General features: G+C 32.7%; 1 protein-coding gene across 1 annotated transcript in view; it reads left to right on the top strand.

The window, feature by feature from the left end:
- LRP1B (LDL receptor related protein 1B) overlaps nt 1–27,222 on the top strand; it is a 1,916,825-nt gene that overhangs the window by 1,233,994 nt on the left and 655,609 nt on the right. Inside the window, exons 22-23 of the mRNA XM_082690181.1 lie at nt 4,431–4,631; nt 10,452–10,697. Of these exons, the coding sequence (XP_082546307.1) occupies nt 4,431–4,631; nt 10,452–10,697 (447 nt within the window). The remainder of the gene's footprint in view (nt 1–4,430; nt 4,632–10,451; nt 10,698–27,222) is intronic.

Here is a 27,222-nt window from a genome sequence, read left to right as displayed (position 1 = left end):
ACCTACATGTATACAAAATATAAAGTTAAATACAATGGAGGGATAAAATATGACTATAAAATGAAGATTTAAAGATATTTTTTAAAAAATATATTGTTAAGATAAACTAGTTAAAAATGTTGAAAGAGGAAAAATTTTAAAAATAGAATAAGGAAAAAAAATAGAATAAGGAAAAAAAGTAAAATTTAACAAGTTTAACTTTGAAAGACTTAAGGATCAAGGAAAAAAATCCATGAATTCTATGCATTGCTTTCCCCTACCTCTGGAGTTCCACTATTCTCATTGAACTTGCTTTTGGCTAGATGTTCTTGCTGATCTTCTGGGGGAGGGGCCATTCGCAGTGAGTTTCAAATGTCTTTGCCTAAGGTAGAATTGCACTGTCCTTGCCAGGGGCCAGGATAAGTAATCTACTTGGCTTCTCTCTCAGTATCGTTTGTTTCCTAAGCACTTTCCATAGAGCTTTGGAGCACAGAAATGAAAATGGCAGCCTCACAGTCTCCAGATGGAGTGAGCTGAGAGCTCAGGGCCCCACTTCTCAGAGAAAAGCAGTCAATTCCTCCTATCTCCCTGGTCTCTGACCGTACTTTGAGCTCACCTGGCCTGTGACTGAGTTTTTCTATCTCTGGTGTACAGCCATGTTTGGAGTGTCCAAACCCAGCAGATTGCTGCCACTCACCTCCATGCCACTCCTCCCAGAGGAGGATGGAGGGGGTTTCTCCAGATTTGCCACTTGTGGGGTCCCTGCTCGAAGAGCAGTGGCCCAACAGTGCCTTGGATCAAGGGTTAAGGTAACTCCTTGGCTCCATCTCTGTAGTTGTCTTCCCCACTGTGATACCTGGGAACTCTGCCATACTCAGATGCCCCTGATCTTTCTGTGACCCTGTGGGTTCTGAGACCACACTGTCCTTGCAAGGGCTCCACCCCTGCTTAGCCTCTGGAGTGATGTCCCTCAGGGGAGCTGATTTATAAAAGTTCTGATTTTGTGCTCAGTTGCTCAATCACTTTCCAGGAGCTGGCTCCTCCCCCTGCATTCCATCTTACCATCATTTTGGATTCACTTCTCCAAACCCCTACTTTCCAGAAAATGGTTTATTTTCTGTTCCTAGAATTGGTGCTTCTATCTCGTGTTGAGTTTGTAGGTGTTTGGAATGGTTTGATAACTATCTAGCTGAACTCCTGGAACCTGATGTCATTTCAGGTCCTCTGCCATCTTGCTTCCTGTTTGGATATTGTGTTATATTACCTGAGTAAAATTCTCTCATTCTTTTTCACTCAAATGTGTAATTTCAGTGCATGGATGCATTGTAATTGATGTCACCAGTTTTGCAATAATGGTTTAAGCTGTTTTCAGTCTTTTGCTAGTATATAGGAAGTGGCAACACATGTCTTTATAATACATCCTTGTGCATTTTGGCAAACCTGTTAATAAGAAAACATCTAAAATTAGAATTACTCTGGTGAAGAATTAATGCATTTTTTATTTGTTAGATTTTGTAAGATTGCCCTAAACAAATTATTCTGTTTTGAAGCCCCCTCAATATTGGGGATGTTTTTTACAATCTTGTCAAATCTCTATCTATTATTCTTTTTTGTTAAACCAAACCAATCTGGCAGAGGAAAAAAATTATATCAAATGGCTTATTTAGCTTTTTCATTAAAAGATATTTTTGGTCATCATAGGTTTGTAAGTCATTGTTGATTCATTAATTTTACAATTGTATTGTTTTTTTGATCTTTGTTTTATTTGTAATAGCCCTTCTATATTTTAAATAAAGTCCCTTTTTCACATATAATAAAAATTTTTCTAGTTTGAAAATTTCCAATTTCTAATTTCTTTGTGTTGAATTTATACTGGGATTATATCCCACTATATTATATTGCAATGTGAAATCAAATGTATTAATGAGATTGTTTGCAAATTTGTTCTTCATATTTTCTGGATATGTGTAATGACTATTTCAAGTCTTTGTTGTTTTGTTTTCATATCTATTTTGTTCTAGAATGTGTATGCATTTATCATTGTTATTCTAAAATGATTGGGGCACCTGCGTGGCTCAATGGGTTAAGCTGCTGCCTTTGGCACAGGTCATGATCTCGGGGTCCTGGGATGGAGTCCTGCATCAGGCTTTCTGCTTGGCAGGGACTCTGCTTCCCTCTCTTTTTCTGTCTGCCTCTCTGCCTACTTGTGATTTCTGTCAAATAAATGAATAAAATCTTTAAAAAAATAAAATAAAATGATTTTATTGATCCACTTAGATCATGTTTTAGTGTAAGGATCAAGATTCAGCCTTTTTTTCCCCCTCCAGATGGCTAAGCAGTATTCCTTACATCACCAATTTTGTAATTCCATTATCTGTACTATTTTGAATAGCCAATTTTGTATATTAAAACCATATACCAGGTAGATGAGTACTTGATATTTCTATCCTATTCAATTGTTGATGTGTTGATTGATATTCTGTTAAAAATATTTTGACTATTTTTAGTTCAAAATACTTCTAAATAGTTGGCATTTACAGTCCTACTCATAAATTTCTTCTCTTTTTCATGAAAACTCCAAACGTTATTTGCATTCTTATTTTCTTAAATTTAGGATAAGCTTATAGGATTGTAATAATATTGTTATTATTTTAGGGAAATATTTTACAGGTATAAAGCTTCTCTAAGACCAAATTACTTCTTTATCCAAGACTTCTTTTGGGTTTGTTTGTACACTTTTTAATTTTCTGTATATACATTCTCTATACTTCTTATATAGTTATAGAGAATGTATAGCATATACATTCTCTATAGTTCTTATATAGTTAACCTAAATACTTTGTTTTATGATAGATTTTTAGATCCATCTTCTTTTATAGTCTACTGAGATATAAAACCTACAGATTCCTGTATAATTTTTGAAAGTAGCTATCTTTTTTATTCTTAGTTTCTTATAATTTTTAGTTTTTACTGATTTTATGATTATTTGATTATTAACTGCACGTAATAATACTCTTCTAATTTTATACCTCACTTATTTCTGTTATCTAATTATATTATATAGTATTTCCAGGAAAATATATAAAAATAACATTATTAGTTTTATTTGTGATGTAAAGGCAAAGCTTATAATGTTTCTCCATTTATATAAAATGAACAGTGAAATATCCATCATTTTTTTTTTAAGATTTTATTTGACAGAAAAATAGAGAGAGAACACAAGTAGGCAGAGTAGCAGGCAGAGGTTGAGGGAGAAGGAGGCTCTCTGCTGAACAGGGAACCCGAGGTGAGGCTGGATCCTGGGTCCCTGAGATCATGACCTGAGCCTAAGACAGCTGCTTAACTAACTGAGCCACCCAGGTGCCCCATCATTTCTTATTTTAAGAGTGTTTTCATCAGTAACTAATGTTGATTATGAAATGTATTTATATTAACTATGGAACTGATGATTTGTGCTTTTTTTTTCTCATTTGACTTCATAGCATGGAAAATTATTTATGTATTTCTGCAAATAAAACTTCTTTTCACCAATATTTTAATTATTTTAAAATTTAGTAACCTTTAAATTTGACATAGACATCTGAATATATAGACTCTGACATACACAATCTGGTATTTTTCTTTTCCCTTTCATTTGCCCTACTCCTTTTATGAGTTGTTGGTATACAGTCAGCTAATAACTAGTATTTATCTTCAAGTACATTTTTTAATTACATTATACCTTAACATTGCATAATCTAGAAAAGAATTAATTAGAAGAAAAACATAACCATTCTAGAAAATTTTAGAGTGAAAAAAGATTGACATAGATAGTGGCCATTGCTTTCTCTGTGTTTCATGTTATTACTTGGCTAAACAATAATCATTTTTTTCCCTTTCAAAGTCAATAAAGAAAAACATATTTCAATAACACCTGTCTGTATATACCTTAGCTATCAAGATGTTTAATAACATTTATATTTTATGAAAAGGAATACACATGTCTAGGTGTGAGGAAGAGTTAAGATCTTGGGCTTATGAATATAAACAGAAGGACCTATTCTCCTGTGAAATAAACCATTTGCTTTAATTTAGGGTTGCAAAATCACAAATTACATGTACCTGAATTTAGGTCTCTAAAAGTGACTTACGTACAAATGCTTGTTCAGTGTTTTTTTTTTTTTTTTGAGTATCATAATGAATCTTTCAATTAGTCCACAAGTTGTTTTATTAATAGAGCTAGACAATAACTTGAAACCAAGGAAAATATCGTGGCTTTAACTTTAAGGTCATTTTAACTGGAGTGTGAGACCTAGTCAAATAGTCATGAAAATAAACTGTCAGACTATCAGCAAATAGATTTCTTGATAATAGCTCATAGTTCTGCCTTTGACTGAAGATGGTAATGACTATTCATTATGACAGTGACTTAATTACAACAATCAAATGGATGATGTTTCTGTTTCCTTAAGGGAGATGCATCAATAAAGCATGGATATGTGATGGAGATATCGATTGTGAAGATCAGTCAGATGAAGATGACTGTGACAGTTTTTTATGTGGACCACCCAAGTACCCTTGTGCTAATGACACTTCAGCCTGCCTTCAGCCAGAGAAACTCTGCAATGGGAGAAGGGACTGTCCAGATGGGTCTGATGAAGGCGATCTCTGTGGTATTGCGTGTTTCACTGATCTGTTTCTTTCTGGAGACTAGAAACATTTAGTCCACTTGCTGATACTTATAGTAGCATACACTCCTTCCATTTATTTCCTTTAAATGTAATGCTTAGCATCAAATCTTATCTCCATTTTTCAGGGACTGCAAGTCTGTAAAAGTTTTTAAAATATGATCAGAAATTTCCGATAATGAAGCAGAAAAGTCTGGACTATAGCCAACTAACTTAATTGTATAATTGTGCTCATCACTTAGAGCTCTGGATGGTTAATGTTGTTTCCACAATGAAATGATATTTTTTTTTGTCAGTGAGTCATTCTCAAAAAGAGAACCTTTTTATTATGGACAAACTTTATAGGATAGAGTTTACTAACATCCAGTGGATTTTATCATACATTCCAATCATTACAATAGAAATATTTTTTTAAAAGAGGAACAGAAAGGAAGAAATTGAACAATAAAACCAACTGAATATTATTCAAGTTTATATAATTTTCTCTGAAGTTTTTAGTCCTCTTACAATAGCTTTCTTGGGCATGCTATATCTAGTTAAAGTGATTATTTCAATCTGATAGCTTTTGAGCTTTGAAATCACTTTTGACTAGTCATCTTTTTTATGCCAACCAGAACATATAAAGAAAATTACATTTCCTTCTCTGTGGGGAGATCAGACATTTAGCAAGGAGATTTTCAAAATATGTTTTCTAGATAATACTGAAGGTGATATCGATAGAAAATGAGGAAGGGTTTAACAGAATGATAAGAACAATAATGAGGTGACTAGGGACTGAGAAAATGACTTTAGGAAATGATGAAGCTACCTAATTGAAAATAAGAAAGACAACTACATTTAAGCCAAAAGTTATCATATTTTGATCTGAATTGAGTACTAATAGAATACTGAGTGATAAAAAATCTGTTATTATGTTTTGATTTATGCAATAAGTGTCCTGTCTTCCAAAGATTCTGTGATTCTATAAAATACCCTTGAAACAATAACTGTAACAATCTTTATTCAGTAATGCTAAAATTTATTTATTTGTTTATTTATTTATAAAGACATTTATTTATAGAGTAAGAGAGAGAGAACAAGGGGAGGGGCAGAGGAGAGGCAAAGAGAGAATCTGAAATAGACTCCCCTATCAACATAGAGCTCAGAGCTACACACAGGGCTGGATCTCAGGACCCTGAGATCATGACCTGAGCCAAAAATAAAAAGTCAGAATGCCAAAAGGACTGAGCCACTCAGGTACCCCTGGGATGCTAAAATTTAAATAAAATGATTCAACCCCCGCCACCTCCCCTCAAAAATCCTAAAATTAAGCAAAAAATACAAGGTAACAAATACAAGGTAACAGACTTAGCTCATCTGTACTTACTTCTTTTTCTCCCCTTATGGAGTAGATTGGTGGATGGAAATATCTCTTGCATTACCATATGTGAGGATTGTTCGTGAAGGTTATAAGAGCAATTCTGAAAGAAGAAAACTATCTTTGCTCTTAAAATTGAAAATGTGTAAATTTAGGAAAAAATCAAGATTTTGACAGGTTTAGATTCTGTTCTTCAGTTACTTCAATTAAATCATCTAGGCAGGTAACTTAATTTCTTGAAATGTCAGATTCTTCATAACAAAAAAGGAGATCATGATATTGAGCAGGAAATCATGGTAATAATGTCAGATGCAATATAGGTATTGAAAGAAATTATCTTTTCTCAACCTTCAGGTTAAATGAAGGCAAAGAAGACAAAATACAATCATCAAAAAAAATGAAAATAATGCTATAAAAACACAGCCTTATTTTCCTGTCCTCTGCTCTCTGAATTAGTAAAATAAAAGAGTAAAAGGGATTTCTTCTGAATTTATTTCTTTATTTGCCTCAAGACTGAAAATTGCCTCTTACTGTCAAGCCACTATATTCATCAGCTTAGGAAACTTGCTCAAACATTTCAAAGTATTACAGGTGTGAAAGAGGTTATAATAAAGCTAGGTGTGGTCATTCCAGAAAGGATAAAAGTCAGTTCTATCCTGCTTATAGCACTATGGCATATTGAAGTCCTATACTGTCCCCTTTGTGAGGTGAAGTTGAAGGAAAGTTAGGGAAATGAAAATCAAAAACAAATACTGGTCAAAGGATTGAATTACTTTCTATGGTTCTCCTTTTCCTACCTTTTGTGTGTACCTTTGTACTATAGTTCCATAGATGGAATCCTTATAGGCAATATTGGTACCTATAGAGAAATGGCACTTTGGTCTTTTATTTTCAAGATCCTTGCCCATCAGTCGTCGGTTAGATCCTGTCCAGCTAAGAAGGGTATTGATTTATGAGTGCCGCAGCAGCCGCCATAATGAGTTATTTACCCAGTGGATATAAAAGATGATATACCAAGTGAATTAACTTTAAATAATTGGCATGCATTTAGCTAGTAGCTAGGGAATTCCTTTTAGAGAGAGAGAGTCCCAAAGGCGAAAGAGGTTTTTTGTTTATTTGTTTTGTTTTAACCGTTTGCTGTATATGATGAAAATGTAGGTTTTGCCCTCTTCTGTTTGCTCCTTTGAAATAGCTTTCAAAAAAGCTGTTTATTTATTTATTTATTTTTAGTGTTCCTTCTTTTACCATCCTCTGTTAAAAAGGTAACAGGGATTGATTGATATCCTATTCCTCAATACATGTAAATTTGTACAAAAATATATTGTATGAAAATAATTTGTAATCTGTAGACTTAATACTTGGGAGATATCCTAGGATGGAAAAAATCATACTCTTTGACTAGTGAAGAGATTCTTGTTTTCTCCAGATAAATCTGATCTGTAAAACAAAATCAAAACCAAAACAAAAATCAAGTAAAGGAACACTGAATGAAATAATTTTCTTAATCCTAGTGAAGATATTTTTCTCAGGGGGATTTTCAAATGATTTCAAGGGGAAATGTATATACTTTAAGAAATAGATATTGTTTAAGAAACAAATGAGAGAAAATCTTGAATCATTCAAGACTAGAGTTAACTGTTAAACTTTACTATAAGGGTATATCAAAGATAAACAAAGCTGGACACTAGGTAAAATGGGGAGGATTGATTTTATTCAGTATTTATTATTGCAACAGAGAAGAATATTTCTTGTGAACTGAAATCAAATTCTCTGAAACAAAAGACTAGAAGCATTTTGCAGCCTGCAGTATGGTAAAGGAAAGGCACCAAGAGGTGATAAGGGGGTTGATCCATGTGACTAGGCCATTGGTGCTTATCCCAGAGAAGAAACAAATTTCTCATATCTTTGACTAGAGACGGTGGTACAACTCAAAACAAAGCACCCACAGGGTTGCCAGCAAGAGTGAAAGAGTTATCTTCTTGAATGCTTGCATTTAAAAGAGACATTTCTCAAGTCCTTGAAAAGACAGTTCTGGGAGGTAGAAGATTACATATTCAATGTGCAGAGAAAATAGTTATAACTGCAAGTTTTTTTAAAGTAATTGTTCTAAGACGAGACTCCAGGACCTGTCTGCCTATCACCAGGTTTTTGCTGGAGCAAACCGTCAATTCTCCCATCAGCATAGAGCTTTCTCAAGCAGGTACTTTAACAGAACTGGAGTCATACTAGGAAGGCTGTCCTAAGCGGTTAGAAACTATGCTAGTGTTTGGTGAAATCTCTTTTTGGGTGGTGACAGGAGTATGATTGGGGAAGGGAGTGAAGATTGAAATTATTTATACTAAGGGTCTGCAATTTTTATCAGCCATTTTGAGGACTAGTTGACCAAAAGTTTCCGAGGAACCTGACTAGAGCTTGATCAATGAGAAATTCTTTTTAAGTAATAAAAATTTAAAAGAGAGTTTCAGGATTAGGGCACCTGGTTGGCTCAGTCAGTTAAGCATCTGCCTTTGGCTCAGGTCATGATCCCAGGGCTGGATCAAGTCCCACATCGGGCTCCGGGGTCTACCATGAACCTGCTTCTTCCTCTTCCTCTGCCGGCCATTCCCCCAGCCTGTGCTGGGGGAATAAAAAAAAAAGAAAAGAAAGAAAGTTTCAGGATATAATGACATGCTTAGGGTTAAGAAGGAATTAACAAGGGACTAGCCACACAAATACTGGCATTAAATTTATATGTTCGATTTAGATATCAATGTAAATTTTATTTTTTTAAAAATCTATGACTTCATTCCACCGATAGTATCAGAAGAATGGTTATATTTGAAATAAGCTAAGAGAACTATAACAATTTTTTTTCACCTGGGTATGATGATACTTCTTTACAGTAATTCTCTTGAGAAAGAATGACATTTGAAATAAATGGGGAAAATACCTTAAAATGATTATTGTTTTGAAATGACTATGATATGGGTGAATAAACATTTTTGGGACAGCCAAATGAATCTACTTTTTTTCTTCTAAAATAATGCCAAACTTGAATTCTTAGAGAAAATAGTTAATATAATCATTGTCCTTTTCTTATTATTGTAACTTCTTTTCTGGTGACAAGTAGTACGAAGAAAAGTTGACCTATATAGAACTTAAAAAAAGGTAGAAATATTTTTAAAGTGTTATACTTAAGCTCAATTTCTGAACTAGATAAATTTTCATAGACAGCAGGAAATATTTGAGGTACATAAGTGACTATTACTGCAATTTGTCAATCATTGAACAACATTCTGTTTTAGCATGTCTCAAAAAACACCTGATTAGACAGGTTTTGAGAACAACTTAAAAATATTTTTAAAGTGAAGGAAAGCAAAGCTTCTTTTAGCCTTATTCCTATGTATCTAGTAATAGATAGGAATAGGTAGTAGTGTGTTTGAAAAAACAGTTATCTGCTATTTTCATCAATGGCATAAGTAGGTCATCTTGAAATTTTCCCAAATGAACAGGTAGTGGCTCAATTTGGGGGTAGTGGCTCAATTTGTGCATTTGGACATTTTTTTATTGAAAAAATATTGTTAACTGTTTATTATATGGTAGGCACTGTGCTAGTTATTGGATATACACTGCTAAACAGAACAAATAGTTTGTACACTCTCTGGACCTTACAATTTATAATGAAATAGAATCAGAAATAAATATATGTAATGCAATTCTAAATTATAAGACTATGGTAGAAAGGGTTTCTTTCTTTATAAACCAATCATATTATCTATGTAATAAATACTGGTTACTCATTATTTTAGTACAAATACCAAGTCAACCTTTTTGTGTATATGTATATTATTTATGATGCTTCCATGACCTCATTGAATTAATCACAATAACCAATATACAGGGTGTAATGTACAATTTACATAACTTAAAAATAAATGACTGTAACCAGTAAAGAGCAAACTAATCCATCCTGCATTATCATTATGAATCAGACACTAGAAGTAGAAATATATATATATATATATATATATATATATATATATATATGCCTGTTTATATACACTAAACCACGTCAAATTTTCAGATCATCAATGTATGTCCTTGGGGAGCCGTTAGCAACTGATTTTGCTCAACAGCTGAAAGACTCAGCATAATTTTTCCAGTTATAATAGAAAGAAACATTGAACGCACTTTACCTCTATGGGGTCAAACAAAGTATACTTTAAATTTTTACAGAAATGAAAAGCTTCCATTCCCAGTTTCTATCATGTAGAATTATATTTGGTCATTCGATGAATTATTTTATCATTCCTACCCCAATCCCTGAAAAAAAAATCCAGAGAACTCTCTTTATTCATTTATAATATCCTTGCTCTAATTCTAGCCTTAGAGAATTGAGTTCAATGATTAGTATTTAATTGAGCAAAACAATTGATAATGCCCTGTAATCTGTTCCCCTCCTTTTATAGATGAATGTTCACTGAACAATGGAGGCTGTAGCAATCACTGTTCTGTTGTTCCTGGAAGAGGAATTGTCTGTTCCTGTCCTGAAGGACTTCAGCTCAACAAAGACAATAAAACGTGTGAAATTATAGATTATTGTAGCAATCATCTAAAGTGCAGTCAAGTGTGTGAGCAGCACAAGCACACAGTCAAGTGTTCATGCTATGAAGGGTGGAAGCTGGATGTGGATGGGGAAAGTTGCACAAGTGTTGGTAAGTAGATGTGTGTTTTGCTAGATTGAAGAATAGCAAGTGCCTTTCTGTTTGTTTTTACCCTGTGTTGTGTATCTCAGTATATTTAAGAATAGATCTTGAGAGAATACTCCAAAAACACCTTTGAAGAATTACTAAAAGGATTCAACTAAGTTTGAGTGAGGCATTTAAGTATAATTTTTCATTTTTAAATTATTTTTTAAAATATTTTACTTATTTGTTTGAGAGTTTGAGGGGAGCAAAGGGAGAAACACTGCCCACTGGGACTCTGTCCTAAGACCATAGGATTATGACTGGAGCCAAAGGCAGATGATTAACAAACTAAATCACCCAGGTGCCCTGAATGTATAATTTTAGACCTACTCCAAAATCTTCTGGACAGAGCATATTACAGTATCCTTATAACCACCATCCTTCAGATTGGTTCCTTCCTTCTTGAAATGCTACTTCATCATCATCCTCCCAAAAAGTTTCTTTTCATACTATCAAAAGCATTTACTTTTATTTTTCTCTGAAGCTTTCAGAACCCTCCAAAGTCTGGTCCTAGCCGACACTTCTGGTTTTATGTCTTCTACTCTTGAAATAAACTCTTTGTTCTGGCTTGTTCATCTTCTAACTGTCCATTTAAAACATTCTGATGATTCTCTAGATCAGATTCCATAGTGGGAAGAAGAGAGATTATAGAATCTGACTTTGAACTTTGACCCTGCATCTGGCATTCATTATAGACATGATATTAGGCAGGCTACATATACATACATTTTAACTATGTCTTCCTTATAGTATGTTGCAAAACTAAACAGGAGAAAGTGCTACTGTGCCACATACCCATTAGGTACTTAACAAATTGGATGTTTTGGGGGAAAATATTACCTTTATTTTCTTTAATGTCTCACGGTAAGTTAATACTACTTATTAGCAGCAACTGTGTATCTCCAATTGAAGTAATAGACATTCACATCATGTTAAACTTGTTCTGATATTTCAAAATATCATATATATTCAGGCTTTGGAAACCACTATTACTTCAATAATGGGAGTCATTAGACCTACTGTTCAAGCTGTTATCAAATATCTTAATAAAAAGAATGCATATTACTACATCCCAAAGTAGTGTCTTTTTGTTCAATATTGGTAACAGCATTTTAGTATACAGTGTTTTATTCGTTTGCCTATGTAAATTTATTTTATTTGCTTTTTTTATTACTGTTTTTGCACTTTTTAAGACTTTCTGGTAACCGGCATACAGATTTTATCAGACAGCTAAGAACTTATACATCATAAACTTTTCTCATTTTGTTTCTTCTGCTTAGATTGTATTTCCCTTCTTTTTCTCAAAATATCCTGGGTATTCTTTCAGACCTATGTGCTCAAATATTTCTTCTTTAAGGGAATAGTCTTTCAAATATTCTTTTTCTCTATTTCTCCTATGTCTAGAATATATTCTCCATGAAAATACGTGTCCACATTTTTAATTTTACTGTTGTATATTTCCATCTATGTGTCTTCTATATTCCTTATCTTTCTGATGAAATAATAAGCAGCTTGAAATAAAAAATGAAGTTATAGGTTATTCTCTTATGTTTTATATAATATTCAACCCACTTATAGAAAAATAATATAAAATCAAAAGTGTTATATTATTGCAGAGAATATTGTTATTTTATTCTTTTATTTCAAATGTTGTTTTGTAATTATTTCTCCTGGCTTTTAAAATTTGAGTCAGAGATGCATATATTTAGCAGACATTTATTCGACTCTTTTCCAAGAATCTGGTACAAAGTAATTGGCATGAGAGGCTGAAAAAAAAATAACAATTTGTCACAGTGATAATAGTCATTTTATTTATGTACATGTTTGGATTGGAGAAACAGTAGATCAAAGTATAATCATATTTTACATGAGAATTGGCTCCATAACTGGTTTTTGGATACAGATGACAAAATTATTGACTTATTTTAGTGCTTTTGTGTTCTATGTAATCAGTAACAACTCATGTTCAATGTTAAAATAATTCAACCTTTGAATATGTGACCAGATGCAAAGATAATCTTCCTAATGTGATTGGCTCCTTCCAATCTAAGCTCATAAAGAAACTCTAACAGTACTGCATCAGTTCTCACTGTTAAAATTGCTATATTTTGCACCTACTTTGTTTATAATTTAAGAAGGAAGTAAAGGTATATTTTACCTTTTACAGTTAATATGGTTCTTTCTTGTACAGAGACTTTAACCTGCTGGTAATTTATCCCTCCTGAAACACATAGTACACCAAATACGATTGTCAGCATTTATATTATTACAGATAATACAGGTTTTGTTAGCTATTGAAGATTATTACTTATTTAAACCAATTTTTATATATAAAAAGAATTTATTCTGTATTTTACTCACTTTTTTCTCTTTTTGAAAACCTATAGTAGATTCAGAGTTCAATAAAAAATGAATTAACCATTAACTATTGGATTTTGAAAATAATATATTTTTTTCATCCTTCTTTTTTTACTTTTTTTCTATCATTTTCAAGTTGGGTCCCCACTTCTAAAATGTGTCCTTTCTACTGAATGCAATACCTGTGCTTATTCTTCTTGGCATTTTAAAAGTAAAGAATAATGGTACTTTTTATGCTTCAAATTAGAATCAGGACTCCTCCATGCTTTTTGCTCTTGAATCTTCTATAGTTCTTTCATATTTTCTTATTTCTCTCAACTCCTTACTTCCTAAATTCTTTACAATCTGGCTTTTGCTGAATTGCTGAACTGATTCCGTTTTCTCTAAGTTCACTACTAATATCTTGTTAGTTAAATATAGAGATTTCCATAAGTACTATTTTATGAGCTTCAGTTTTTATTTAATATAGCTGTACTCATTTTTCTTGGATATTTCAATACTTTATCAGTTCTTTATATGTTTCTGCCTTAATATGTAATTCATTAATTACTTTTCTCCTGAAGTGTTCATTTCTTTGTACTATGAACATCCAAAATACTGCTGCTGATTGTATTATCTCTAGTTTCTTTTCTGTTTAGTAGACAACTTACTTGCAAACATGCAGCATATTTCTAGTTACATAGGGAAGAATATTATAGCATTCCTTCTTATCTTCTCTTAGCCCAAATTAGGTTAGATTTCCCCACCAATGTTTGTGTGGATCTTATTCTATTCTATTTCCACTTTTAGGTTTTAAAAATTATATTTGATACAGGGACCAGTTGAAAGGAGGTTGCTCAGAAAAAAGATAATTGGTGACCTCCACTAAGAAAGAAAAGAACAGATTGAAGATATATTTTAGAGATGAGATTGTCAAATATTGAACAAAAATAAGGAAAAAATAATTTTTGTAATACATATTGCCTTGAATATGGTTAATTTTTTGGTATGCTGTTTTCTTTCATCCACCAAATGATAAGCTCTTCAGGGTAAGAGAAGTTTGTTATATGTGCTATTTATTTCCCTTAAGTGTCTAGGAACAAAGGAGTATTCAATAAATATGTCTTTTCTTGTCCATTTTTTATTAACTAAACCACAAAATATTTTGTGAAAATTATATTAGATGCCAAAAGAAAATATTGTGAATATTTTAGAAAAGTTATATTTATTTTTCAATTCAATTTACATCATTTTAGGAGATTATTGATATAATCCATAATTTCATAAAAACAAAACTGTATAAATGTAGTGTTCTATTGATAAACTGTGCCCATTACATACTCCAAACCTTAATTCTCGTGTACCCGTACATATGTTCTCTTGGGGATCTTCCTTTATCATCTCAAATCAAATTACTGTGGCATTTATATTTCTAGCTATGCTGTTTTTCCTACTATCCAATTCTCTTTAACTGGGTAGCATTGAATCATCTCAAAATTAGTTGGCTGAACTATACTCTTTCTATTCTCTTAATTATCCATAGTCCTGGCAGCATCCCTAGTTTTCTTCTGGTCTTCAGGGCCCACAATCTCAACTTATCTTTGACTTCCCCAGTTCTTTGCTGCCCTCTCTCTCCATATCTTAATTGTGTTCTCCACGAAGTTTGGACTTAGTCCTCCTTCTCCAGTTGGTAACATCTGTACCACAGTTCCAGCCAGGAGCTACAGATGTTGTGATGATGATGACAGTCCTTCCTCTGGCCTCTTTGTTTTCATCCTCTTGTTTCTTTAGTTTGTAAGAAAAATATATTGAAACTTGAAAGGATACAGTATTTTTTTTTTAAGAGAGAAGGAAATCAAAATCTGGAAGATGAAAGTTAATGGAAAGAGGCCCAAGTAGAATAAAGAGGAAAAAGTAAAAGAAAAGAGAACAAAGTAATGATAGGTGAACTATGTTGGGGAATAATGGTAAATAAATGTGAAAAGATCAGGGGAGGGAAGCTGGGGGGTGGTATAATTTGGCAATCTACTTCTTTATGTTAGTAAAATGATACTTTTATGTATCAGTGTCTAGTTATGATTTTAAAATAGAATAAATGAATTATTTATGGAAAGAACATCAAATTCTTCAATCTGCTATTTAGGGCCCTTTTCATTTTTTCTTATTTTATTTCTTATTTATTTTTCATTTTATATTTTTTTCAATTTTTATCTTTTTAACCAAACTAATCTTTCATTATCATCCACTGTGAATTTCCATCTGAGGCACATTATTACTTTTTTGCTCTTTAGTAATGGTAGTAAATAAATAGTGGCCAAAATGTATAAGTACTTTCACATACATCCCTTTATTGTACCATCTCCTTCACATACTCCGTTCATTATCATCTGTGACCTTTCAGGATGACAGTATCTTCTACATTCTGGAAATCCTGTACTCTGAAACCTTCTCCTCTATGGATTTTTCTTCAAATTAATTATTATAATATTACTAACAACTACCATTGATCAAGCATCTACAATGCGATGGGCAATTCATTTATAACTTACAGGAAACCAACAGATATTATTAATACTCTGACTTTGTACCTTTAGAAACTGAGATCCAGACAGGCTATTTCATTTACCCAGGGCCTGTGGCAGAGATGTTAGAGCAAAGCTTTTGAACTTCATTCCACCGGACGCCAAAGCAAGAGCTTTTACAAGCTACTACAAAGATCCAGGCCATCTCTCTATATGGTGTGCCCTCAAACTCTTGTAATGCCTTTGAATAGTGTATGTCTATGAGTTTATTTCTGTCACCACTTAGACTTAAACTTTCTTAAAAGCTGAGACTGTATTAGTTATTTTATACCTCTTTTGAAATATGTAAAAATAATTTTGTAGCAAATGCTTGTTCAGTATAACAGCTTCCTCTATTACCTAAAATAGTAACAAGTTTTTAATAGTTTTTCAGTGCTATATGTACAGCTAATCTATTGTTTCTAACCACTATGTAGTATCATATTGTAGTATCATATGGCATGTACCCACCTGTTTTTGTTTATCCACTCTACAATGTAAGTATGATCAAATCACCCCAAATCTCTGCACAAGTAATGCTGCCATAGATATACATTTGCTTATTTGTACAAATCTGCATGAAAATTATTTGGGGCCAAAAATACTGACTCATAGTATTACTTATACTTCCTATGAGAAAGTAGAACCAGTTTCTTTTCAGAATGGTAGAACAGTCTCCACCTTCACCAACAGTACACTTCCAAAGTCCCCACATCCTTGCCAGCTCTTAAAATAATTAAACTTTCTAGTTTTATTATCCAATATATTGGAGTAAAGTGATATTTCATTGCTTTAGTTGTATTTTTCTAATAATGAATTTGAGCATTTCTCTATACTCCTGTTAACCTTTTGCATCTCTTCATTTCCTTTGGCCATTTTCCTATTAAGATCACTGCATTTTTCTTACTGATTTGTAGGAATTAGTTGCATGTACTAAACTTCAGACATATCAATTATCTTCTGCATTCATGTACTCCTCTAGTAGTTTCATTCACATTAACCAATGTTTATTGAACAATTCCTCTTTATCTTTCTGCTTCCTCATTCACTCCTTTTTTTACTTCATTCTTTTTCTTATTTTTGTCTTCCCATAATCATTTTTATCTCCTCTCTATTTGATGTATCCTGGGCTATTTGTTTATTGATTCTTATAATTAATCATTCATTCACTTATGTAATTTCTGGTTTATTTATTTATTTATTTATGTTCAGTTAGTCAGCACATAATACATCATTAGTTTTTGATGTAGTGTTCAATGATTTATTGGTTGTATATAATATCGAGTGTCATCATCACATGTGCCCTCTTTAGTACCTTTAGTATCTGGTTACCCCATCCTCCCACTCTCAATTTGGTAACCCTCAATTTGGTTCCAACATTCGAGAGTTTCTCATGGTTTGTTGCCATTTCTGATTTCTTCCCATTCGGTTTTCCCTCCCTTCCTCTGTGGTCCTCTGCACTGTTCCTTATGTTCCACATATGAGTGAAACCATATGATAATTGTCTTTCTCTGCTTGATTTATTTCATTGTGTATATGGACCACATCTTTATCCATTCATCTGTTGAAGGGCATCTCTGCTCCTTCCACAGTTTGGCAATTGTGAGCATTACTGCTACAAACATTGGGGTGCATATAGACCTTCTTTTCACTACATTTATATCTTTGGATATTTATTAAATACAACCTAGCAAAAAAGCACTGAGCAGTATCTTAGAAATGCAAAGATTTTTGCTCAGTCTCTTAACCCTCAATGAAATCACTCTCTCTCTTTCAAATATACACACACCCCAAATGCAGATTCTTACCACTTATTAATGGAAAAGATAGATAACGTTTTAAGAAACCTGAAATATAAAGCAGAATGACTAAGGAGTAATATCCAGGAATTTTTCAGATAAGTAATTAAATGGAGAAAAACAATGAAACGAATAAAAAATAGCTCTCAAGAATATTGATGGACAGACTGTGATATAATCTTATAAATTTATCAGTTTGAATTTCATAGATTCTATATCCTCTGCCATTATGTATATCACACCAGTAATATTTCACTATCATTCATTCCCAACATAGCTATAGCTGAAGGAATGGGGAAAAGGAAGCAATGATACATATTGAACCAGAGTAAACAATAGACCATTTACCACTTTCTAAGTTGCTAGTCTATAGAAGAAATGTATCTATTGATAGGGACAAAGAAATTCAAATAAATTATTAAATATGAGAACAAAAAAAAAAAAAAGAAGAAGAACTGAAATTGCAGGAGAGAAAACATTGTAATTATAATATCAATTTCTGGGTTAGAAGACATTATATGTATGATAAAGAATCAGGAGCTATTCATATAGAATTGCTAGTTGTAGAGTCATCATAACAATTAACCCAAAAGGACTAGAGAGGAACTCTTTCTTAGACAAGTCATCTACTGCTTTCATATACTGTCATGTAACAATCATTGTGCAAATCTGTAGTAGATTAAAAGAAAATCAAAGAAAAAAGAATTGCAGATAGCAGACCTTTGAGGGTTTTTGAAAAGCTATTTATGATGTGCTACATTTATAAAAATAAAATTCTTCACTTTAAAAACTGTAATTGTAATCTCTGTTTCATACATATGTCTTCTCATGGTAAAGTGGAAGAACTTTAAGCCTCTTCCATATTGAGTCTCATTTGGTGGTTTGAGCTGTATAATTCAGTCATTTATGAGACTGAATAAATGACTAAGAGCTAGCATACTGAGAAAAAAGTTAGTAGACTACAAAAATGAAAGACTTCTTATTTTGCTAATATTCATTCGAAATTGAATTTCCCCCAAAAGAAGATATTATACTTATATCAAAATTGAAACACATGAGAAAATACTTCATTGTGTTTTATCACCAAATATTTTAATACAGATTTTGTTTTATATTTTTATTATTAAAGGGAAAAAACAATGTAAGGACTTGGAATTTTGAAATCTAGTCTTCATGATTTCCCAGTAGTTTATGAAATTACATATTAGATTATTCATTACAACTCTTTTATTTTCTCAAAAAAGAAACAATAATTTGGTAAACTAACAGAAATATTAAAAGTAGAGGCATTTGGAGAAGTTATCAAGACTCAGAGTTCAAATAGAAACGATTTAAATATCTATACTTTGATTTTTTATTTTGGTGAACAGGTTTATTATAGTCATGTGTAATCGAGTAAACATTTATCAACTATATCCTCTACACAAAATGACTATAGTAAATATAAGAACTTGAAAAGCCTTTGGGCAGTTTTAATAAAAGAGTCAATGTAACAGTCACTGTTCAGAGTAAATGAGATATGATTTTGGGGTACTGGGCTGTTTTAGTCAGTGAAACATGCAGCTCTTGATCTTGGGATTGTGACTTTGATCCTCACGTTGGGAGTAGAGATTACTTAAAAATAAAATCTTAGGGTGCCTGGGTGGCTCAGTTGGTTACGCCACTGCCATCAGCTTAGGTCATGATCCTGGAGTCCCAGGATTGAGTCCCACATTGGGTTCACTGCTTGCTCTTCAGGGAGTCTGCTATCCCTCTGACTTTCCCCCTCTTGTGCGCTCTCTCTCTCTCTCTCTCTCAAATAAATAAATAGATAATCTTATAAATAAATAAATAATAAAATCTTGGAAAAAAAAAAGAAAAAACATAGGTTTTAATCACCTTCCACTTTATGAATTCTTTCAAACATACTGGAGAATAGTGTATTCACAGCTAATATTTTAGTATATTGAAAATTTATCCAATTTATTCATGCTGTTCATAATATAAATAATTTTCTGAAAGCGTCGGAACATTAGATAACTTTGAGGTCTCTGTCATTCATTCTTCCATCCCCAGAGGTAGCTACTTTTGTGAAATCGGTATTTCTGTTCGGTCATAATTTGTGTTCTTACACAAGATATAATTTTTGTGTTCCTAAATTTACAAATTCATATATAATATATATCCAGCAGGAGTTAGTTGGGTTTTTTTTATCACAAATATGATTTTGAGATACATCCATAGTATTTATATGGTTCTGTTTATTCCTTTTAAATGCTCTATGACATTCTACTATATAAAAATATTGTAGTTTTGTTAATCTTCTCCTGTTCATGGTCATTGACATTGTTTCCAGGTTTTGCTACATCAAACTATGTTGTAGTGAAACCTCTTATGATGTCTACTTGTGGAAATGTGCACAAGTCAAAGCACATGTTTAAGTGCATATGCATTCTTCAGTTGCACATGTTATGTCTATCATTGTCAATAGGATATCCAAAGCAGCAGATATACACTACTGTCACCTGTTATAAGAGGTCCTCAGTCTCCAAATCATTGTTAACACTAGACAGAACAGGGCAAATCCATGTTCCTCCACTTACTAGCTGTGTGTCTCTGGCATACTAATTACATAACTTCTCTGTGCCTCTCTTTCTTCCTGTGCAAAGTGGGGCTGAAAATATCACCCACTTCATAGGACTTTGTGAGGATTACATAAATGGAGTTCTCTAAAATATTTAAGAATAATCCTGTATACGAAGCACTCTTTAAGTGTTTGCTAATTTAGTAATGTTCAGACTTCTAAGTAGTTGCCCAAGACAATACTTTTTGGTCTTGTTGTTTTAATTGGTATAAATTTTCTTAACACTCAATTTCTGCAATTACCTCATTATTTGTGGATTTTTTTTTCTCTTCTATACTTGATTAGAGGGCACAATTTTACCACTCAGTTTATATTATAGATCTGTTCAGATTTTCTATTTCTTTTCAAGTTAATTTTGGTAAAATATTTGTCTAGAAAATGGCATATTTTACCTATTTTCAAATTTATTATTAAAATGCATGTCACTCTTATTTTTTAATATTTTGTATCAAATAGGCAAATAGGAAAACAGTGAAAATAGGTATTGAAGAATATGCTTATCTTTCATAAGTACTTTCCTATTTTCATCCTTCCTATTATTCATTTGTACATATATATGCATACATATGTATATGTATTTGTTCTTCTGTAGGTTTATCTTTATTTTATTCATCTTTCAAGCAAGTGGCTTCCAATTTTTTTGATAATATTTTTCTCTATTTTATCAATTTCTGTAATTATATTTATTTTATTCTTCCTAAATTATTAGAGTTATTTTTTTCTGGATCCTTGAATCTATATATTATTTTATTAATTTTTAAAAGATGAATTCTCCATTTAATCCAACTACCATACACAGAGGAGAAATTTTTTAAAAAGTTAAAATATTAGTACACTGTACATTTTTTCCCTGTATAGATGAAATAGTTTTCAGAGCTAACAAATTGAGTATAGTTATACAGATTAATCAGATTGAAGTAAAAATTATGATTTTTTAGGGAACAATTAATTAAAAATTGTGTTTGTACAGTTGTTTCTTCTCTACAAGTTTCCACACTCATTACCATATTTCCTTTTTTAAAACAGATGATTTGTAATGTATATACCATAAAATTTATTCTTTCAAAGTGCACAATTCTGTGGTTTGTAGTATATTTACAGAGTAGTGCAACCATTATGACTCTCTAATTTTAGAACATTTTAATCCCTCCCCCAAACAAACTCCATATTTTAAATACATACGCTCCCCATCAAGCCCTACTTTATCATTGGTAACCTCTAATTTATTTTCTGTCCCTGTAGAATTGCCTAGTCTGGACATTTCTTAACAATGGAATAATATAGTATGTGGTCTGTAGTGACTGGTTTCTTTCATGTGGCCTGATTTCAGGATTCATTCATGTTTTACCATATATCAGTATTTAATTTATTTTTGTTCCTGAATAATATATTTATTGTATTGATATGCCATCTTTTTCATCCATTCATCTGTTGACAAGCATTTGAATTTTTATTCTTTGATTATATGAATTATGTTATGAATATTCATGTGTAAGCTTTTGTGTGGACATGCATTTTCATTTCTCCTGTGTATACAAATAAAAGTGGAATTTCTGGCTCATATGGTAATTCAGTGTTTAACATTTTGAGAAACTGCCAAAGTGTTTGCCAAAGTGGCTGTGTCATTTTAAATTTCTGCCAGTGGTGCCTGAGGGCTCCAATTTTTACACAATTTTGCCATCAGTTGGTATTGTTTGTCTTTTTATTATAGTAATTCTAGGGGGTATGAAGTGGTATCTTGTGCTTGATTTGTGTTTCCCTGATGACTAATGATGTTAAGCATCTTCTCCTATGCTTATTGGTCATTTTTATAGGCTCTTTGGTGAAATGACTATTCAGAGTCTTGGCCTAATCTAGGGTAACTAAGTATTCTTCTAATCGTTGTGTTATTTTAGTTCTTATATTTAGGTCTATGACACATTTTGAATTAATTTTTATATATGGTATAAAGTTTCTTTGGAATGTGGAAATCCAGTTCACCCAGCACATTTTCTTGAAAAGGCCATTCTTCCCCTGTTGAACAGTTCTCTAGAGTTTGGGCTTTTGGGGGAGCTCCAAACCCATCTGCCCCCTCTGGGGACTTGGGGACCATTTGTTTTTAAATCTATGATAAAGCTAAGGATGGGGGAATGGGTTTGGTACATATTAAAACACCACATAATACTGATATTCAGCAGTTTTTCATGAGTAAACAGTCATTGAATTGTTATTAGACTTTGTTGAATTTCTGGAGTTCAGAAAAAGTGATTTTCAAGATTTTGCCAGAGATTTCACTGTTCTTATGAAGGAGAGGATTTTTGGATCCTTGTTTCACCATTCAGTTACAGATTCTCTATTTCATTAATTTTAATTGTTCATGCTTCTTAATCTATACATTTGCTTCCATAATATCTTTCTTTATTTTTCAATTCCTGATTGAGGTCCTGTTGGTCAATAAAAATGCTTAGTGATTATTTTTAGAGCTAATGCATATGAGGGGCTAAACAGTCTTTATAATTGATTCTTAATTTAATTCCATTGTGCTAAGAACAAGTGTACATTATTAGGTTGATTATTTGCATATTTTGAGACTTACTTTGTGGACTAGAACATGGCCATTTTGTTACATATTCTGGGTATGTGCTTAAGGAGAACATGTCTTCTGTTTTGATGTACAGATTTCTATACACTTCTGTTAGACTTGGATTTTTTTTAAAGATTTTTTAGATTTATTTACTTGACAGAGATCACAAGTAGGCAGAAAGGCAGGCAAAGAGAGAGGGGGAAAGCAGGCTCCCTGCTAAGCAGAAAGCCCAGTGCGGGTCTCGATTCCAGGACCCCGAGATCATGACCCAAGCTGAAGGCAGAGGCTTAACCTTCTGAGTCACCTACATGCCCCTAGATTAGATTTTTGTTTAGTTTGTTATTTTAATCATCTTGTTATTATAATTTTGTTGTAATTAAATATCTCACAATATGATTATGGATTTATCAATTTCTCCATTTAATTCTGTCAGATTTTGCCTTATATATTTTCAGCCTATATTATGAAACCACACACCATTTTAAGAGTTTTATCTCCTTTTATCTATTGTCTTACCATATGGTAGAGACCTTTTAATTTCTAAAAAACCATTTGCCTTAAAGCCTATTTTGGTTAGCATTAATATAGCTTCATTAACAATATAATTAATAATTCAAGACTCTTCACAGTTGAAACTTTAAATCATATAGCACTAAAGTATTTTATTTTAAAAGTTAAGACAAGACCTGTATAGTTTTAGTGACTTTTCTTTATTTGAAGCAGAGACACGAGTAGAATCCAGGTCTTCTGTTGTAGAATTCCCTTCTACTTTCAGATGTAACAAGTCAGTAATTTTTAGTTTAGGAGAGTATACATTCTCAAATAGAGCATGAAAGTGAGAACAGTAAATGATCTCCTAAATATTGCTGTAGTGGAAATATGAAATCTCCTGAAAGGGGAGGAAAAAACAAAACATGCTAGTGTTTGTCATACTGAATTACCTTCCTCAGCATGTATGTCATGCCCAAACAATTTTTATTTTATTTATGAGTGTTTCTATGAAGCAGGAAATGATAATTCCTTCTATTGTTAGCTTGAGTTTTTATTCTTAAAATTGTTAATCTTATTATAAAAACATATGGTAGTGCTAAAAAATTGTATCAATGGCAAATAAAGTGAATGTTTTCTCCCCCACTTCTGAACACCAGTCACCAGTTCCCATAGCAGAGGTAAAAACATTCCCTCATTAAACCTTCAAGAAGTATTCTATGCTAAACCTTCTTATAGGTCTAGAAAAATATTCTGATTTTTGTTATAAATAGTAGCATAGATTTTGTGCTGTTTATATCTTGCCATTTTCAACTTACAAAATATTTGAAATTATTCAATATTCATACATCTGTATCAATCACATTAATTATAATGATAGGAATTATTATATTGCAAATGTTCTATGCAGTTTGTTACCTGTCTTTTTCCTCCTACAATTTTTCAATATATATTAAAAATCATTTTTTTCTTTTGTTCTTCTATGCTTTGTGTCAAATGGACAAAGGCTATTTTCATTCTAGAGTTCTAAAAATAATTATTCTATGTTTACTTCCAAGACTTTCATACTTTCATTTATTACATTAAACTTATTAAGCTATTTAGAAATTATTTTTTTAATTAAGTCAGGAAATTTTCTAACTTAATTTCTTCTCCAGATACCCTAAAGCTGTCATGTTTCTTAGCTCTATAGTTTAGTACTGGTCAGTACTGATATTAACTTTTTTTAAAGATTTTATTTATTTGTTTATTTATTTACTTATTTATTTATTGAGAGCATGAGTAGGGGGAAAGACAGAGTGAGAGGGAGAGAAAGAATCTCAAGCAGTCTCTATGATGAGCACAGAACCTACTGTGATTCTGGACCCCACAACTCTGAGCTGAAATCAAGTATTGGGTATTCAACCAATTGGGCCACTGAGGTGTCACTAAAATACTTCATTCCAAATTATTTATTTTATAAATACTGTAATATATCTTAATATCTATTATTAGACATTATTTTATATTCCCCTAGAAATATCTTGGTTAGTCATACTTTTTTCTTTTAAATTAACATGTAATGTATTATTAGGCCCAGGATTACAGGTCTGTTAATCATCAGGCTTACACACTTCACAGCACTCACCATAGCACATACCTTCTCCATAACCCAATAACCCTCTCCCTACCTCCCTACCCCCCTACCCCTGGTAACCCTCAGTTTGTTTTGTGAGATTAAGAGTTTCATATGGTTTGTCTCCCAACAAGAGTGTCTTGTTTCATTTTTACTTTCCCTACCCCCCAAAATCCCATTCTGCCTCTCAAATTCCTCTTATCAGGGAGATCATATGATAATTATCTTTCTCTGATTGACTTATGTAGCTCAGCATAATACCCTCTAGTTCCATCCACATCACTGCAAATGGCAAAATTGCATTTCTTTTGATGGTTTCATAGTATTCCATTATATATACGGATACCACATCTTCTCTCCACTCATTTGTTGATGGACATCTAGGTTCTTTCCACAAGTCTGGCTATTGTGGACACTGCTGCTATAAACATCCGGATGTATGTGCCCCTTCAGATCACAATATTTGCATCTTTAGGGTAAATACCCAGTAGTGCGATTGCTTGGTCGTAGGATAGCTTTATTTTCAACTTTTTGAGGAACCTCCATGCTGTTTTCCAGAGTGGTTACACCAGCTTGCATTCCCACCAACAGTGTAGAAGGGTTTCCCTTTCTCTGCATCCTTGCCAGCATCTGTCATTTCCTGACGTGCTAATTTCAGCCATTCTGACTGGTGTGAGTTGGTATCTCATTGTGGTTTTGATTTGTATTTCCCTGATACCAAGTGATGTGGAGCACTTTTTCCTTTGTTTGTTGTCCATCTGGATGTCATCTTTGCAGAAATGTCTGTTCATGTCCTCTGCCCATTTCTTGATTGGATTATTTGTTCTTTGGGTGTTGAGTTTGATAAATTCTTTATGGATTTTGGATACTAGCTATTTATCTGATATGTTGCTTGCAAATATTTTCTCCCATTCTGTCAATTGTCTTTTGGTTTTGTTGACTATTTCCTTTGCTGTGCAAAAACTTTTGATCTTCAGGAAGGTAAATGGGATTGACTTCTTAATCTCTCTTTCTTCTGTCTTGTTGGCATATTGAAATGCAACTGATTTCTGAGCATTGATTTAATATCCTGACATTTTACTGAATTCCTGTACAAGCTCCTGTACAAGTTTTGTTTTTTTCACATAAAGTATCATATCATATGCAAGGAGTGATATTTCGACTTATTCTTTGCCAATTTGGATGCCTTTTATTTCTTTTTGTTGTCTGATTGCTGAGACTAGTACTTCCAGTACCATGTTGAATAGCAGTGGTGATAATGGACATCCTTGCCATGTTCCTAACCTCAGTGGAAAAGATCTCAATTTTTCCCCATTGAAAATGATATTCACTGTAGGTTTTTCATAGATCGCTTTGGTGATATTGAGGTATGTACCCTCTATCCCTACACTTCGAAGAGTTTTGATCAAGAAAGGATGCTATACTTTGTCAAATGCTTTTTCAGAATCTATTGAGAGTATTACATGATTCTTGTTCTTTCTTTTATTAATATATTGTATCACATTGATTGGTTTATGGATGTTGAACCAGCCTTGCAGCCCAGGAATAAATCCCACTTGATTGGGGTGAATAATCCTTTTAATGTACTTTTGTATCCTCTTGGCTGGTATTGTGGTGAGAATTTTTGCATCTGTGTTTATCAAGGATATTGGTCTGTATTTCTCCTTTTTTGTGTTGTCTTTGTCTGGTTTTGGGATCAAGGTAATGCTGGCCTCATAAAATGAGTTTGGGAGTTTTCCTTCCATTTCTACTTTTTAGAACAGTTTCAAGAGAAACTGTTTATGTTTAGTAGACTTCCCCTGTGAAATCGTTTGGCTCTGGGCTCTTGTTTCTTAGGAAATTTTTGATGCCTGCTTCAATCTTCTTACCAGTTATGGGTCTGTTCAGGTTTTCTGTGTCTTCCTGGTTCAGTTTTTATGTCTCTAGGAATGCATCCATTTCTTCCAGATTATCAAATCTGTTGGCGTAGAGTTGCTCATAGTATGTTCTTATAATTGCTTGTATTTTTTTGGTGTTGGCTGTAATCTGTCCTCTTTCATTCATGATTTTATTAATTTGGGTCCTTTCTCTTTTCTTTTTGATAAGTCTGGCCAGGGGTTTATCAATCTTATTAATTCTTTCAAAGAACCAGCTCCTAGTTTCCTTGATTTATTCTACTGTGGTTTTTGTTGTTGTTTCTATTTCATTGATTACTGTTCTGATCTTTATTATTTCTCTTCTCTTGCTGGGTTTAGGCTTTCTTTGCTCTTCTTTCTCCAGCTCCTTTAAGATGTGGGGTTAGGTTTTGTACTTGACTGTTCCTGTTTCTTGAGAAAGGCTTTTATTGCTATATATTTTTCTCTCAAGACTGCCTTTGCTGTCTCCCACAGATTTTGAACCATCGTGTTTTCATTACGATTTGTTTCCATGAATTTTTTTCAATTCTTGTTTAATTTCCTGGTTGACTCATTCCTTCTTCAGTATGGTGCTCTTTAGCCTCCATGTATTTGGGTTCTTTCCAACTTT

The sequence above is a fragment of the Mustela nivalis genome (assembly GCF_964662115.1).
Source record: "Mustela nivalis genome assembly, chromosome: 11".
Taxonomy (NCBI): domain Eukaryota; kingdom Metazoa; phylum Chordata; class Mammalia; order Carnivora; family Mustelidae; genus Mustela; species Mustela nivalis.
This window is presented reverse-complemented; position numbering and strand designations above follow the sequence as displayed.